General features: G+C 43.8%; 1 protein-coding gene across 5 annotated transcripts in view; it reads left to right on the forward strand.

The window, feature by feature from the left end:
* The window catches only part of MFHAS1 (multifunctional ROCO family signaling regulator 1), a 127,623-nt gene that overhangs the window by 102,096 nt on the left and 12,427 nt on the right, over positions 1 to 13,100 (forward strand). For 2 of the 5 annotated variants that reach the window (XR_014014122.1, XM_081221169.1), the window contains exons 2-3: positions 6,763 to 6,834; positions 8,053 to 8,179. Coding sequence is in view for 4 of the 5 variants with exons in the window: in XM_081221169.1 (XP_081077295.1) it covers positions 6,763 to 6,834; positions 8,053 to 8,179 (199 nt within the window). In the remaining variant the exon portion in view is untranslated. Of the gene's footprint in view, positions 1 to 6,762; positions 6,835 to 8,052; positions 8,180 to 10,319; positions 11,114 to 13,100 lie in introns of those variants that run through there. The other 3 variants (XM_081221168.1, XM_081221170.1, XM_081221171.1) reach the window with 3 other exon arrangements.

Genomic DNA, 13,100 nt, shown 5'->3' on the forward strand with positions numbered 1-13,100 from the left:
TTTGCGCTGGGCTCCTTTCTCTCTTTTTTTGACATTTTTTTAATAACTATTTTTTTTTTTTTTTTTTTTTTTTTTTTTGCGGTATGCGGGCCTCTCACTGTTGTGGCCTCTCCCGTTGCGGAGCACAGGCTCCGGACGCGCAGGCCCAGCGGCTATGGCCCACGGGCCCAGCCGCTCCGCGGCACATGGGATCCTCCCGGACCGGGGCACGAACCCGTATCCCCTGCATCGGCAGGCGGACTCCCAACCACTGCGCCACCAGGGAGGCCCTTAATAACTATTTTTTAAATTTTATTTATTTTTGGCTGCATTGGGTCTTCGTTGCTGCACACAGGCTTTCTCTAGTTGCAGTGAGTGGGGGCTACTCTGTTGCGGTGCGTGAGCTTCTCATTGTGTTGGCTTCTCGTGGAGCACAGGCTCTAGGCACACGGGTTTCAGTAGTTATGGCACATGGGCTCATTAGCTGTGGCACATGGGCTTAGTTGCTCCGCGGCATGTGGGATCTTCCTGGACCAGGGTTCGAACCCATGTCCCCTGCATTGGAAGGCGGATTCTTAACCACTGGACCACCAGGGAAGTCCCTCCTTTCTCTTCTGAGCCTTGTGATCTTTCACTCATTCTATTACTCACTCCTCCATCTACCCACCTGTTCACTGTAGTAGTTCAGACACGGAGACTTAGAGCTGGAGAAAACTCAGAGAGAAACAGGGCCATTTCCTTAATTGTGTTTTTCGGGTGTGGGATACCCAGCTCAGAGTACAGGTGGCAAGTACCACATAATTCACAGCTTCGTGGAACTCTGTCTCTGGCTGTGGTTCCCACTTCTGCCTCCCATCCTTTCCTCAGCCCTCTTCACACACCCGTCCCCACCTCTCTGCTTCTGTCAAAGCCTCCGGTCACCTCCAAACCCAGTGGTCCCGTCTCCGTTGTTACTTTGCTTGTCCACTCAGCAGAGTTGAGCACAGCTGGTCACTCCCTTTTCTTGAAGGAGTTTGGTTTCCTTTGTGAAGCCACGTTCTTCTTGTTCTCCTTCTGCCTCCTTGGCAGTTCCTGGCTGGCCTCTCTCCTTTTCAGCCTCTAAACTTTCAGTGCTCTAAACCTGGAGCACCCCAGGCTGTCTCTGTTTCCTTTTTCTTCTTTATCGACTCAATTTCCTGGGTGATGTCATTCACTTTTATGCCTTTCCAGATCATGTGTTTGCTGCTTCCTCCCAAATCTCTACCTCCAGCCTTAACCTTTTCCTGCAAATCCAGAACTGAATGTGTAATTCCACAATTAATATCTATCACCCTGTTGTCTAACAGTCAAATCTAACTTGGCCAAAACAGAACTCCTAATTTCTCCCCTTCCCACTAACAATCTTCTCGCTTAGTCTTGCAAGTAGTACCACCAGCTGCCGTCTTCCCATACCAAAGATTTGGAATTATCCTTGGTTCGTCTCTGCATCTTACCTCCACATCCAATTTACTGGCAAGTCCTGCTGACCGTGTATGAAACATAACACCTGTCTCTCCATCTCCATGGGTGCCTCTCCAGACCAGGCCTCCACCACCTCTCACCTGGGCTCCTCTGTGAACCTTCTTATGGTTTCCTTGCCTTCATTTTGCCATCCTACACAGCAGCCAGAGGGATCTTCTTAGATCAGATGTCATTACTCCATTTAAAACCTTCCACATGGCTCCCCACCACTTAGAATCAAAACCAAACATTTTCCCATCTGCAAAGTCCATGATCTGGGCCTCACTGTCTTGCCTCTTCGTCTTGTCCCGTTTCCCCTTCACCCCATGATCTAGATTCTTCTCTGGGCAGCCAAGCATCTTCCTACTTTAATGACTTTGCATTAGCGGTTTCCTCTGCCTGGAATGTTCTTCCCATGGCTTGCTTCTCCTTGTCGTTTAGCTTTCAGCATAAACGTCACCTCCTCAGAGAGGCATCCTGGGCAACCCAGTCACTCCCTATCTCATTAGCCTGTTTTAATAATCTGTGTAACAAGTTTTTAATAGGTTATGCAGTTTGTTCCTTACTACTCTTCCTTCTAGACTGTAAGCGCCACGAAACCAGGGGTCTCCGTGTACCTTATTCGCTCCTGTTCTCTCAGAGTCGGTGGTGCTATCCCACATGAGTTGGTGGTTGTTATGTACCTGTTGAATGAATGAGTGAACTCAGTGGCAGAACCAGGCCTAGGACATAAGATTTTCCTCTTTCGTTTCACATCTAATTTATACCAGGATGTCTTTTGCCAGTAAAGTTATCCTAGCTCCAAGTGACTGGTATCTCCTGTTTACTTAAAGGTTATGGTAAAATTTCCAAAAACAATTCCAAAGCCAAATTACCTTTAATCCATTTTGATTTTAAATTTACTTTTAAATTTCACCTTTCATTTCGACGGAAAATACCACATTCAGTGACATTTTATGACCTATATCCTTTGGTTTTTAAACTTAAAATTGTTTCCATGTATTCCAAGTGACTATTATAAAATGGCACTTTAGACACTTTTATAAGTTGGGAAGATCACACTTCTATAGTTGTGCATAATTTTTACCTCTGTGGAAACGATGTCGGCCAGAGATGGGCTCAGTCCTGGTCTCGGAGATGGAAGGAGCAGGCCTGTTCGTGCTCTTGACACAGGCTCGCTGTGCTACTTCCTGCACATCAGTTTCTCTTCTAAAAAAAAGTCATAATTCATAGTCACAAAATGGATTTTTTTTTTAAAAAAACAGGACTACCTAAAAGTACAACCTAGTCTATTTATTTTATTTCTTTGGAACAGCAGCCAAGCTGGAGCTGCCCCACCCTGGTCCTGAGGGAGGTGCTGTGATGAGGCTCAGCTATAGGGACCGTCCCCTAAAACGGCATGAGGCGGCCAGGTCTGCAAATGTTAGTTTTGTGGGAACCAATAGGTACTGAGAGATCTCTACTGCTCCCTTTCCTCACACTATTAAGTGTGCACAGTGGTGCACTTTTCTTATTTTTTATTCAAGAGTACTTGATTTACAGTATTATGTTAGTTTCAGGTGTACAGCACAGTGACTCATTTTTGCAGATTATACTCCATTATACGTTATTATGAGATAATGGCTATAATTCCCTGGGCTATACAGTATATCCTCGTTGCTTATCTATTTCATGTATAGTACTTTGTATCTGTTAATCCCCTACTCCTGAACTGTCCCCTCTTCCCCTTTGGTAACCACTAGTTTGTTTTCTGTGAGTCTGTTTCTGTTCTGCTATATACATTTGTTTGTATTATTTTTTAGATTCCACATATAAGTGGTATCATACAGTATTTGTTTTTCTCTCTCTGACTTATTTCACTAGGCATAATATTCTCTAGGTCCATCCATGTTGCTGCAAATGGTAATATTCCATTGTATGTATATACGACATCTTCATTATCCAGTTGTCTGTTGATGGGCACTTGGGTTGCTTCCATATCTTGGCCATTGTAAATAGTGCTGCTATGAACACTGGGGTGCGTGTATCTTTCCAAATTAGTGTTTTCATTTTTTCCCAGATACATACCCAGGAGTGGAATTGCTGGATCATATGGTAGTTCTATTCTTAATTTTTTGAGGAACCTCCATAGCGTTTTCCATAGCGGCTGCACTAACTTACATTCACAGTGTTTACCTCTCCTTTGTATATACTTTCTGGCCTTTGTTTTAAGACAAGATGTCCTTTTATCTCTCTCTGGAGTTCGTCTTCATACAAAAGGGACCGTGGAGTTCTCCCGTCTTTGCTGCCTTTGATAACTCGATGGGCTGGCAAAGTGGGAGCCTTCCTGCTCATCAGTTTCTGAGGATGCTGCCTTTGCCCTGAGGGGATGTGGGAAATATGCGTTTGTGTATCATTGCATCTCATCCAGAGTCACACTTAAAAGACAGCAGTGAACTCTGCGGGGTGGAGGAGTGAGCTTCAGAATATTCAAGCTGAAAGAGGCCTTGAAGAAATCTAGATAATTCCTTATTTAATAGAATCTATATAATTGCTTGTTTTAATTTCCAGACCACTTTTGCTGTTTTGAGGGATGTTCATAACTCAAATCTTTACCCTGGATCAGGAAGTGGGTTTTATTTGTACTGAAAAGACATGTTTTAGGCCTTTAATATTGTGGTTTGGGTCATCAGTGATACATTTTTAGTATTTTGCATAATGTGCCCAATATTTGTGAATTCTGATGATTAGCAGAAAAAGACGAGCTTATTTCACTTATCTCCTGTAGTTTAAAAATAACTCATAATAAAACTTGGTGTTCTATTCTTCCACAGGGGAAAAATAGCTAATGAGCGTTCACTAGCATTTTAATGCCAGAAATCTTGAGACAGAGTGATTAACTAAGAATAGCTTTTCAGGGCTTCCCTGGTGGCGCAGTGGTTGAGAGTCCGCCTGCCGATGCAGGGGACACGGGTTCGTGCCCCAGTCCGGGAAGATCCCACATGCTGCGGAGCGGCTGGGCCCGTGAGCCATGGTCGCTGAGCCTGCGGTCCCGGAGCCTGTGCTCCGCGACGGGAGAGGCCACAGCAGTGAGAGGCCCACGTACCACAAAAAAAAAAAAAAAAGAATAGCTTTTCATAACTTTAATAGGCACAGGGAGACTGTGTAGTGGCCTAATACAGCCTCAGTAGATGCAGTGGTCTGTTCATCCAGCAAGTTTCTGCTACTTCAGGAAGACTGTGTAAAAACCGCACAAGAATAGAGAATATCTAACAGAGGAGAAAGCGTCAGCATTTAAAGCTGGCATCTCCCTTCAGTGTGAAGCATACTTAGCCTTTTTTTTTAATTGAGTCAAGCATAAAAATAAACAAATCACCTCAGGACCATTGAATCTTGAATGACCCATTTCACTCCAAATCCAGTTGTTGTTCCTTATCAGTTTCTGTTTCTAATGAGAACATACTTTCAAATTTACTTTCTACACAGAAATATTGGTCTCATAAGTTTTAATGACTTCAGAGAATTCTGTCATAGTTTTTAATCATTTCCCCTTTGTTGAATATTTGAGAGGGTTACTAAGTTTTCACTGTTTTATGAATAGTGTTGCTATGAGCAATCACTGTATAATTTTTGTAAGAAAGGCCCACTTCCTTGAAGCGAGTTCCTAAAAATGGAAATATACCAGGTCACATGAATATTTCTCCTTCCTCTGTTGGTAACATTTTCTGTAAATATAACATTTTTATTGCAGCTGCCACCAACTTTGGGATTTATCTTTTTTATTAGCTTTTGCTAGTGATGATAGATGTGTAATAAATCTAAATTCCCCACACTTCCAGGTCTTTTCCAGTCCTGGAAATCAGTATTAGTCTGGCCTTCTCATTCGTTCTCTAGCATCTCATAACTCCCTAGGGGGCATCCACTGCACAGTACCGTAGTTCTTTTTCTGTGCACTCGACTTTCTCCAGTGCCGAAGCCCTCCACATCACAAGCCTTGCTTTAGACTCCTGTATCCCTGCAGCTCCTCACACAGTAATATCTCCCTAATTAGGAGCTCAACCAATAGCCTGTGCTTTAGTTTGAAAATCAAGTTTGTGTTACGGAAATCGGAGCCAATTAGCTTCTATTTTAGTAGCCAACACGTTAGGAACCACTATTTGTGTTACTGATAAGATAGTGGGGTTTTTTCTTTGAGAGGAAAAATCTGTTTCTCTTACTTTCTTAATTTAGCAACTGGGCACGTTTCCGAAATCCTCAGAATCTGGCCCCAAGCGGTAGCTTGTCGGAGAGCACGCATGTCCTGGAGCTTGTGAACTGTTCTGTTTCTTGCTCATCTGCATAGCACCAAGTGAATTTTTCGTATGCATGAAATTTCTCAGTGCCTTCGACTTTCCTGCTGTTTCAGTGGCTGGCAGTGCTGCTAGGGGTACGACCCACACAAAACCAGTTCCCTGGGCATCTGGAGCAGGGTGGGGGGCACTAAAGCTCTTGGCTTAATAGAAATTGATAGCCAATGCTTAATAGTCAACTGCTAATTATTTCCAGTTCTCTGGCAAAACCTACACTATTCCCAGCAAGGAAGCCAGCGGTGCAGGAACGGGAGCCTGGGGTCGGGGCCTGACATCTACACTTGTTGTTATCCTGGGCCCTCAGGCACTTGCAGGAAGGAGGAGGCCTGTGTGAAATTCCCACCAGGAGAGGGTTCTTGGGGGAAGCCAGAGATTCCCAACCTGGGTTCAAGCCTTGGGGGTAATCTTGGGACAGAAAGTAGAAACTGAAAGTATCAGGTGAGGAAGCAGGGGAGGGCGGTCCGGGACCGGGGGTGTTAACAGGCCTGGGTGGTTCAGAGCTTTCTCTTGGTGCAGTTCTAGCCCCCTGGTAGGTGGTGGGTTTAAAGCTGTCTGTGGGACTCAGAGCAAATCTGTTAAACTCAGAGACCTTCTGACTTGTAAAGTGGTATTTGGACTGGATGACTTCCAAGTCTCAGTGTGGTGCAACATGCTCTTACTTTGGTTCATTTTATGACTTCGGGAGCATTTAATGTTTACGTTTTTAATTTGCCTTTTTATATTTTGAGATCTTTTCCTAGCTGGTGTCGGAGCAGAATTCTGATACCCATGTATGCATGATACAAGCTAATGATGCTCAATTAATTGTCGCAGTCATTCGGTGTTTACGTTAGTGAACTCAAACTACATTTGGTTCGTATTGTGCAAAGCCATATAAAATTGTTCAAACCAGGAAACAGCTGTCTTTCATAAAAGTACAAAGATGTCAATGGTTAGTTCATTGCTGAATAATAGCATTTTTGGATTACTTTTCTAGGAGAGATGTGTTCTGGAGTAAAGAAGCAGTCCCCACTTTGGGGGGACGGGTATCAGAGGGTGGCAGCAAAAGGTAAGGGCCCCAGAGATGGGTTCCCAAGGTCACAGCCCGAGTCTGCCCCCTTGCTAGCCTTGACTCTGGGTACATTACATAACCTTGCAAAATGAGGGTAAACCTTATAGTAACGTTGTAAAGATGAAATGAGATGTACATATAACGCTGTCCATTCAGTGCTGGCACATGGGCAGGCTCTATCAACATGAGTTCGCTGAAGGTGAGACGTTTAGATACACGGCATCTTCAGTCAAAGGATTTTTTGTATCCTCACATGATGGCATATACTTTGGGGTCCCCAGAATTTCAAGTCAGTAATACAAGTGATGGCTGTCATAGTTGGTGTTTTATTTCCAGTAGCATCTTTCCCCAGTTGGCAGGTGTTTTGTGTCCTTGGTTTCGTTTATTTACTTCCTAGGTATAAGTAGGGGAATTTAGGCAATAATGCACCATTGTCCGCCAAAAGCTGTTTTTTGAATTCTCTGAGCAACAGCACTGTGCTGGCCATGAAAACAGAGAAAGGGCAGGGTGCTACTGGGTAAGTGGACAGTGGGGAGGAAACCAAGAAACGGAAGGCATCACTGCTCTTAGGGATTTGATGATCTGGTTGGAGAGATCGTATCCGGGGCAGGCAGAGTACGCAGGTTTCCTTTGGGGTGACTTACTAGCTCCCGTTACTCATAAGAGCGCATTGTGTTGGTCCTTTACAAATCTGCACACATACCTACCCAGGAAATCCTCTTGCCAGCATGAAGCCGGCTTGTTTACCTTGATAACACACCTTTAGTCAGCTGCATTTCCAGATCATTAATACGGGGCTTTGTTGCAAGGCTGCTGCGAATTCCACCTGCCCCCATCCTAATTACAAACACCGCCTTGGCAGCCCTGCTTCTCCGGGCTCAAGGGATCCTGGCTCAGTTTGCTGCGACGTCTGGATAAAGATCTCTGGAGCCCATCTGGGGAAAGGAAGGTGAGGAAAGGAGCGGCAGATGCTGTCTCTGTCCGGAACGGTAGCCTTCCTGCCATCACCATTAGAATGTTCTCCACAGTGATGCAGATGAGCCAGTGAGAGCAGAGCCAGTTCTGCTCTGGTTGCACATTTGTTCTCTGATTCCACCGTCTGCAGCCCCTCCCCGTCGTCCTCACTACCTGCCCTGCTCCCAGCCTCCTCTACCTCCTAAGGTGGCCTCGGTTTTGAAGGCAAATCTCACTGATGCATGTTTCTCTCTCCTGCAGGGGAGTTGCTGAGTCAGCCCAGACCAGAAGGCGTGGCAGAGATCATTTGCCCCAAGAATGGCAGCGAGCGAGTGAATGTTGCCTTGGTTTACCCACCCACACCGACTGTGATCAGCCCGTGTTCCAAGTGAGTTCTGAGCCCGCAGCCCCTGTCCCTTACTCCTGAGAACAAAAATCCAGGTTAAAGTACCTTTCATCAAACCTGGAGATGCTCCCCCAGGGCAGACCTAGTTATCTGGGCAACAGCAAAACTATGGCTTATACAACAAACTAGGAACTTTCATTTTTTGTTATTTGTGATTTTTTTTTTTTACTTTTCCTGATAAAAGCACATTTTAAAACAGCTTTTTGAGATACTGTTCACATATTATACAGTTCACTTGTTTAAAGTGTATGATTCATTGTTTTTTTAGTATATTTGCAGGTATATGCAACCAAAAAGAGTGATTTTTTTTTTTGATGGGGAGTCATAATTCTGTCATTGTAGTATGAAGTGGGCCCTCACTTCAGAAAACAGCGAGGGCTCATTAAATAAGAAAAGCTGGCAGAAAATCTGTAGTAGATCCTTTTTTCTTGTGGGTCTCTGATTCTCTATCAGCCTCGACAATCAGAAGCTGTGTGCTTTTTTTCCCACCTTCCCCAAAATGCACTTAAAGACACTGAATGTACCCGTGTGAACTAACTTTTGGATACAAGGTTAGCTTAGCATTGAACTCAGATGATAAACTTAGGTTAAACTCATCTGTTTGGTTTTTTCTGTAGTGTTAAGAACTGAACAGGCCACTTTAGACTGAGATGAAATACCTTTCTACTGCAAATCTTGAGAAGCAGTAGTCCCTGGTCTTCTGGGTGATATCAACAAAGTATTCATGAAGGAGACTTCCATTTTTCTTCCTAGTTGACCACACAGAATATTTTTTCCATATCTAAGCTTTGTATAGGGATGTTGAAAAGTTCGTATTTGAGAATGGTGACCTGTTAACGGCCTCTTGAGAAACTTGCTGTCAGGCTGCATTCCTGAGAGCTTGTGTGATAGGAACTTATGTCTCCAACCCTCCAAGTATCAGCTTTCCTGCCCTTGATATGCTGTCTGCAGAGCAAGGGTCTGCTGGGGATTTCTCATTCATTAGCAGCTGTCCCTTTTCTCCAAACTGGGTGATTCATTAGACAGAACATCCCTAATCCATCTTTGCTGGAAAATGTCACTGAACACCCAAGGGAAATTCTTCTCTCATGCTCTTCTATTCAGAATGCTTTTTAAGGTTAACTTATCACTAATATATGACCCTGTGACATTGTGAAACCTTGAAATGCTTCTTAGGATTACCCAGTAACTAAATATGAACCAGAACATTCCCCTGTCCTGAGCATACCAAACATCAGAAATGTTACCATTCTCTAAATTGGTATACACTGGTGCCTTTCTTACACATAGGGTAAGGATAAAGGGATATTATAAAAAACAGGGTCTGGAATGGAGGGAAACAGTTGTTCAATAGGCTTTGCATGGGTGTAGATTTTCCTGAGCCAGGAGAGACGGTAACCTATTGTTTTGCCATAGCCGCGTGGCATTTAATAGGCAAGCTGGAGGTTTGAGTTAAAATATCCACTTGCACGAGAAACCACAGTGGCACTGAGCCAGAGTTATCCGTGTCTTCTCACCGGCTTCTGTTGTACTGCCACAGAAGGACATTTACACCAACCTGCAGAAATGCCATCAGCTCCTCTCTTCCAGCTTATCATACCTGAAATGAACAAGCAGCTTTAAAGCCTTGGGTAATCAGAGCCACATGACCTGAGACTTCTAGATGCTGGAGGGGATACCTTTAGGGACTGAACTACTTTTGACCTAGCTCTGTGAACGGTTTTATTTTGAAATGGATTTTTAAGAAAAGGTCTCATACAGTGGATGGCAGATGTAGAGGGTAACTCAATTCTAAATGGAGGAATATCCTTGAGAACAAAATGGAAACAAACAGGCACCCTGCACAGCCCAGTGGAAACTCTAATTTACAGGGGGATGGCAATGTATTGGAAGTGGGAGATTTGGGGATCGGTGAGGAAAGCTGTCCCAGGAGGTGATCGTTAGGTCCAGACAGCTTGGGTCTGAGCCTGAGAGCTTCTGAGAGTTAGACGTAGGGTCTCAGCGGACAGTAGAAATTGGTAGACTGGAGTTATTGCCCTGGTTTTGCAACTCCAGCCCCAGTTAACTTAGGCAAGTCACTAGAGAGTGACCTTCTCCTGCTCTCTCCTCCTCTAAAATGCAGGTCGATGGTCAAGATCAGACTTTCTTCATCAGGCACGTGTGTATCAGAATTTCCAGGGCCAGGCACTAGTCTTTAAGGAAACGAGTCACTCAGATGATTGTCATGTGTGTGCCAGACATTCTGCTCGTCGAGATCCCCTCCAGGGCTCTCAGGCCAGTGAGTCTCATCTTCAGGAGAATTCTTAATAATTCTGCCAGGACGACAGGCGGCAACCAGAGCCATCCCAGGAAAACCAGAATAATCACCCTACTCTTAGGTCATTGCTCTAGATCTTACAGTGGTTTTAAAAAGGCATCCCAAGCTCTTCTTTGACCAGTTTACTCCTCTCCTTTATAGGTCAAATGAGACTTGTCGTTCATGGCCTGCCTTTGACCATGTGTAAAATAATGGTGCTACTATGAGCTTTATAAGGAAAAACCATTGATGACTGTTATTTGATTGGATCTTCCTTATGAATTCCAAGCTTCTCTATTTCTCATTTTTTAAAATTTCGAGGTGTGTTATTCCCCTACAGACAGAGAATAAAGAGCAAGTAGTGATTTATTTTTTAAAAAGTGACTTATTCGCATAATTCACCTTGGATGATGGTGAAGTCTCTGCCAGTGTTCCATGGGGAAGAGGTTTCATGAATTGAATGAAATGCCTGTCCTCCTGCACCTCGCTCTCCAAGGAAAAACGTATCAACTGAGTGACTTCTTGGTCCCTTGGCTGATTATCAGACAGAAATACGAGTCATTTCCATACTCTGGCAATCCTGGGCTGATTTTCAAGGATATTTGCCTCAGAGATGAGATGAAAATTGATCAGATTTGCTGGGTTGCTTTGAAAACTTCTGACCTCCTTAAGGATATGGGTTCTGTCTGATAAACGTTGTTTTACAGCTTTGGTATACTTTCATATCATAAAACTTGCCCATTCAGTGACGGTTCATGTATTTACAGAGTTGCACAGCTGTCACCACAATCTCACTTTAGAACATGTTCATCATTCCAAAGAGAAATTTCATGCCCATGCCCACCTGCAGTCACCGTGCCTAATACAATACCTAGTTCCAGGCAGAAAATAAATAATTTTTAGTGCCACTTTCAGGAATGGTTTTGCTCCCTGGTGTGTTGGTATTAAACAGATGCGTGAGTTTTAAGGAAATTCATACAAACACTGGTTATCTTTGGCCCAGCGCAGTCTGAAGGCAGTGAAGTGACGTGCACCCCTGCTGCCAGCCCCGCTTACTGAACAGTAGAAGGGAAATGGAGTTTCTTGTAGGGAAATCAGCCTCCTTCAGAACTCTACCTATACCTAAAGTATAGGTAGCAATTTTTAAAAACATAGACTTAGTTGTTAAGAGCAGTTTTAGGTTCACAGTAAAATTGAGCAGAAGGTACAGAAAGACCCCATCTACCCCCTGCCCTGGCCACACACAGCCTCCCCAACCAGACTGGAACATTTGTCACAGGTGATGAACCTACATAGACACCTCATTATCACCCGAAGCCCACGCTTTACATTAGGGTTCACACTTGATGTTGTACATTTCATGGGTTTGGACAAATGCAGAATGACATGTATCTACCATTACAGCATCTTACACAATATTTTCATTGCCCTAAAAGTCCTCCACACTCCCCCCTCTTTATCCCTCCCTCCCCTCTTAACCCTTGGCACCCACTGATCTTCTTTTTTTTTAGCTTTATTGGGATGTAACTGACAGATAAGTAAGATATTTAAAGTGTACACTGTGGTAATTTGATATCCGTCTGCACTGTGAAAGGATTCCCACCATGTACTTAATTAACACATCCATCTGTCACGTATTTATCCTTCAGAACTTCTGAGCGGCAGCCTAACTGACCTTTAATATAGACAGGGATACTGAGCCTTGGACTTTAGGGATCATAAAGGGCAAAAATATACTTTCAGTGGGAAAAGCAAGGCAAACGTACAATAGAAGGATTTTTTTTTTTCATTAAAAAAAAAAATTGTGAATTCCTGTCTCCATCCTGTTGCTTTACAGGTTGAGACACACTTTAAAATTCCAGTTCAGAAGGGAAGTGTGAACTTCTTTGGGCAAATTGCAGCCTGCTGTTTGCCTTTCATTTTTAGATAACTTATGGAATATTTCTTTCTCATTTCCAAAGAGATTTTCCTCCTTTACCAATTAAAATATATATTCTGAAAAACTGCCACTTGACTCAATTTGTCTACTGATTTTCATTTAAAAGACAGAATTCAGGGCTTCCCTGGTGGCACAGTGGTTGAGAATCTGCCTGCCAATGCAGGGGACACGGGTTCGAGCCCTGGTCTGGGAAGACCCCATATGCCGCAGAGCAACTAGCCCCGTGAGCCACAATTACTGAGCCTGCGTGTCTGGAGCCTGTGCTCCGCAACAATAGAGGCCGCGATAGTGAGAGGCCCGCACACCGCAATGAGGAGTGGCCCCCACTTGCTGCAACTAGAGAAAGCCCTCGCACAGAAACGAAGACCCAACACAGCCATAAATAAATAAATAAATAAATAAATAAATTAAAAAAAAAAAAGACAGAATTCAGCAGGTTAGCTATGAAAATGTTTTACCTTAAGAAATACTGGAGATACATACAGTGGGTGGGGACGAGATGGCAGAGTAGAAGGACGTGAGCTCACCACCTCTCACAAAAACAACAAAATCACAACTAACTACTGAACACCTATCAATAAAAAAATGATGGAACCTACCAAAAAAGATATCCTACATCCAAAGACAAAGAAGAAACCACAACAGCACAGTAGGAGTGGTGCAATCAC

Source organism: Mesoplodon bidens (assembly GCF_964165515.1).
Source record: "Mesoplodon bidens genome assembly, chromosome: 20".
Lineage (NCBI taxonomy): Eukaryota > Metazoa > Chordata > Mammalia > Artiodactyla > Ziphiidae > Mesoplodon > Mesoplodon bidens.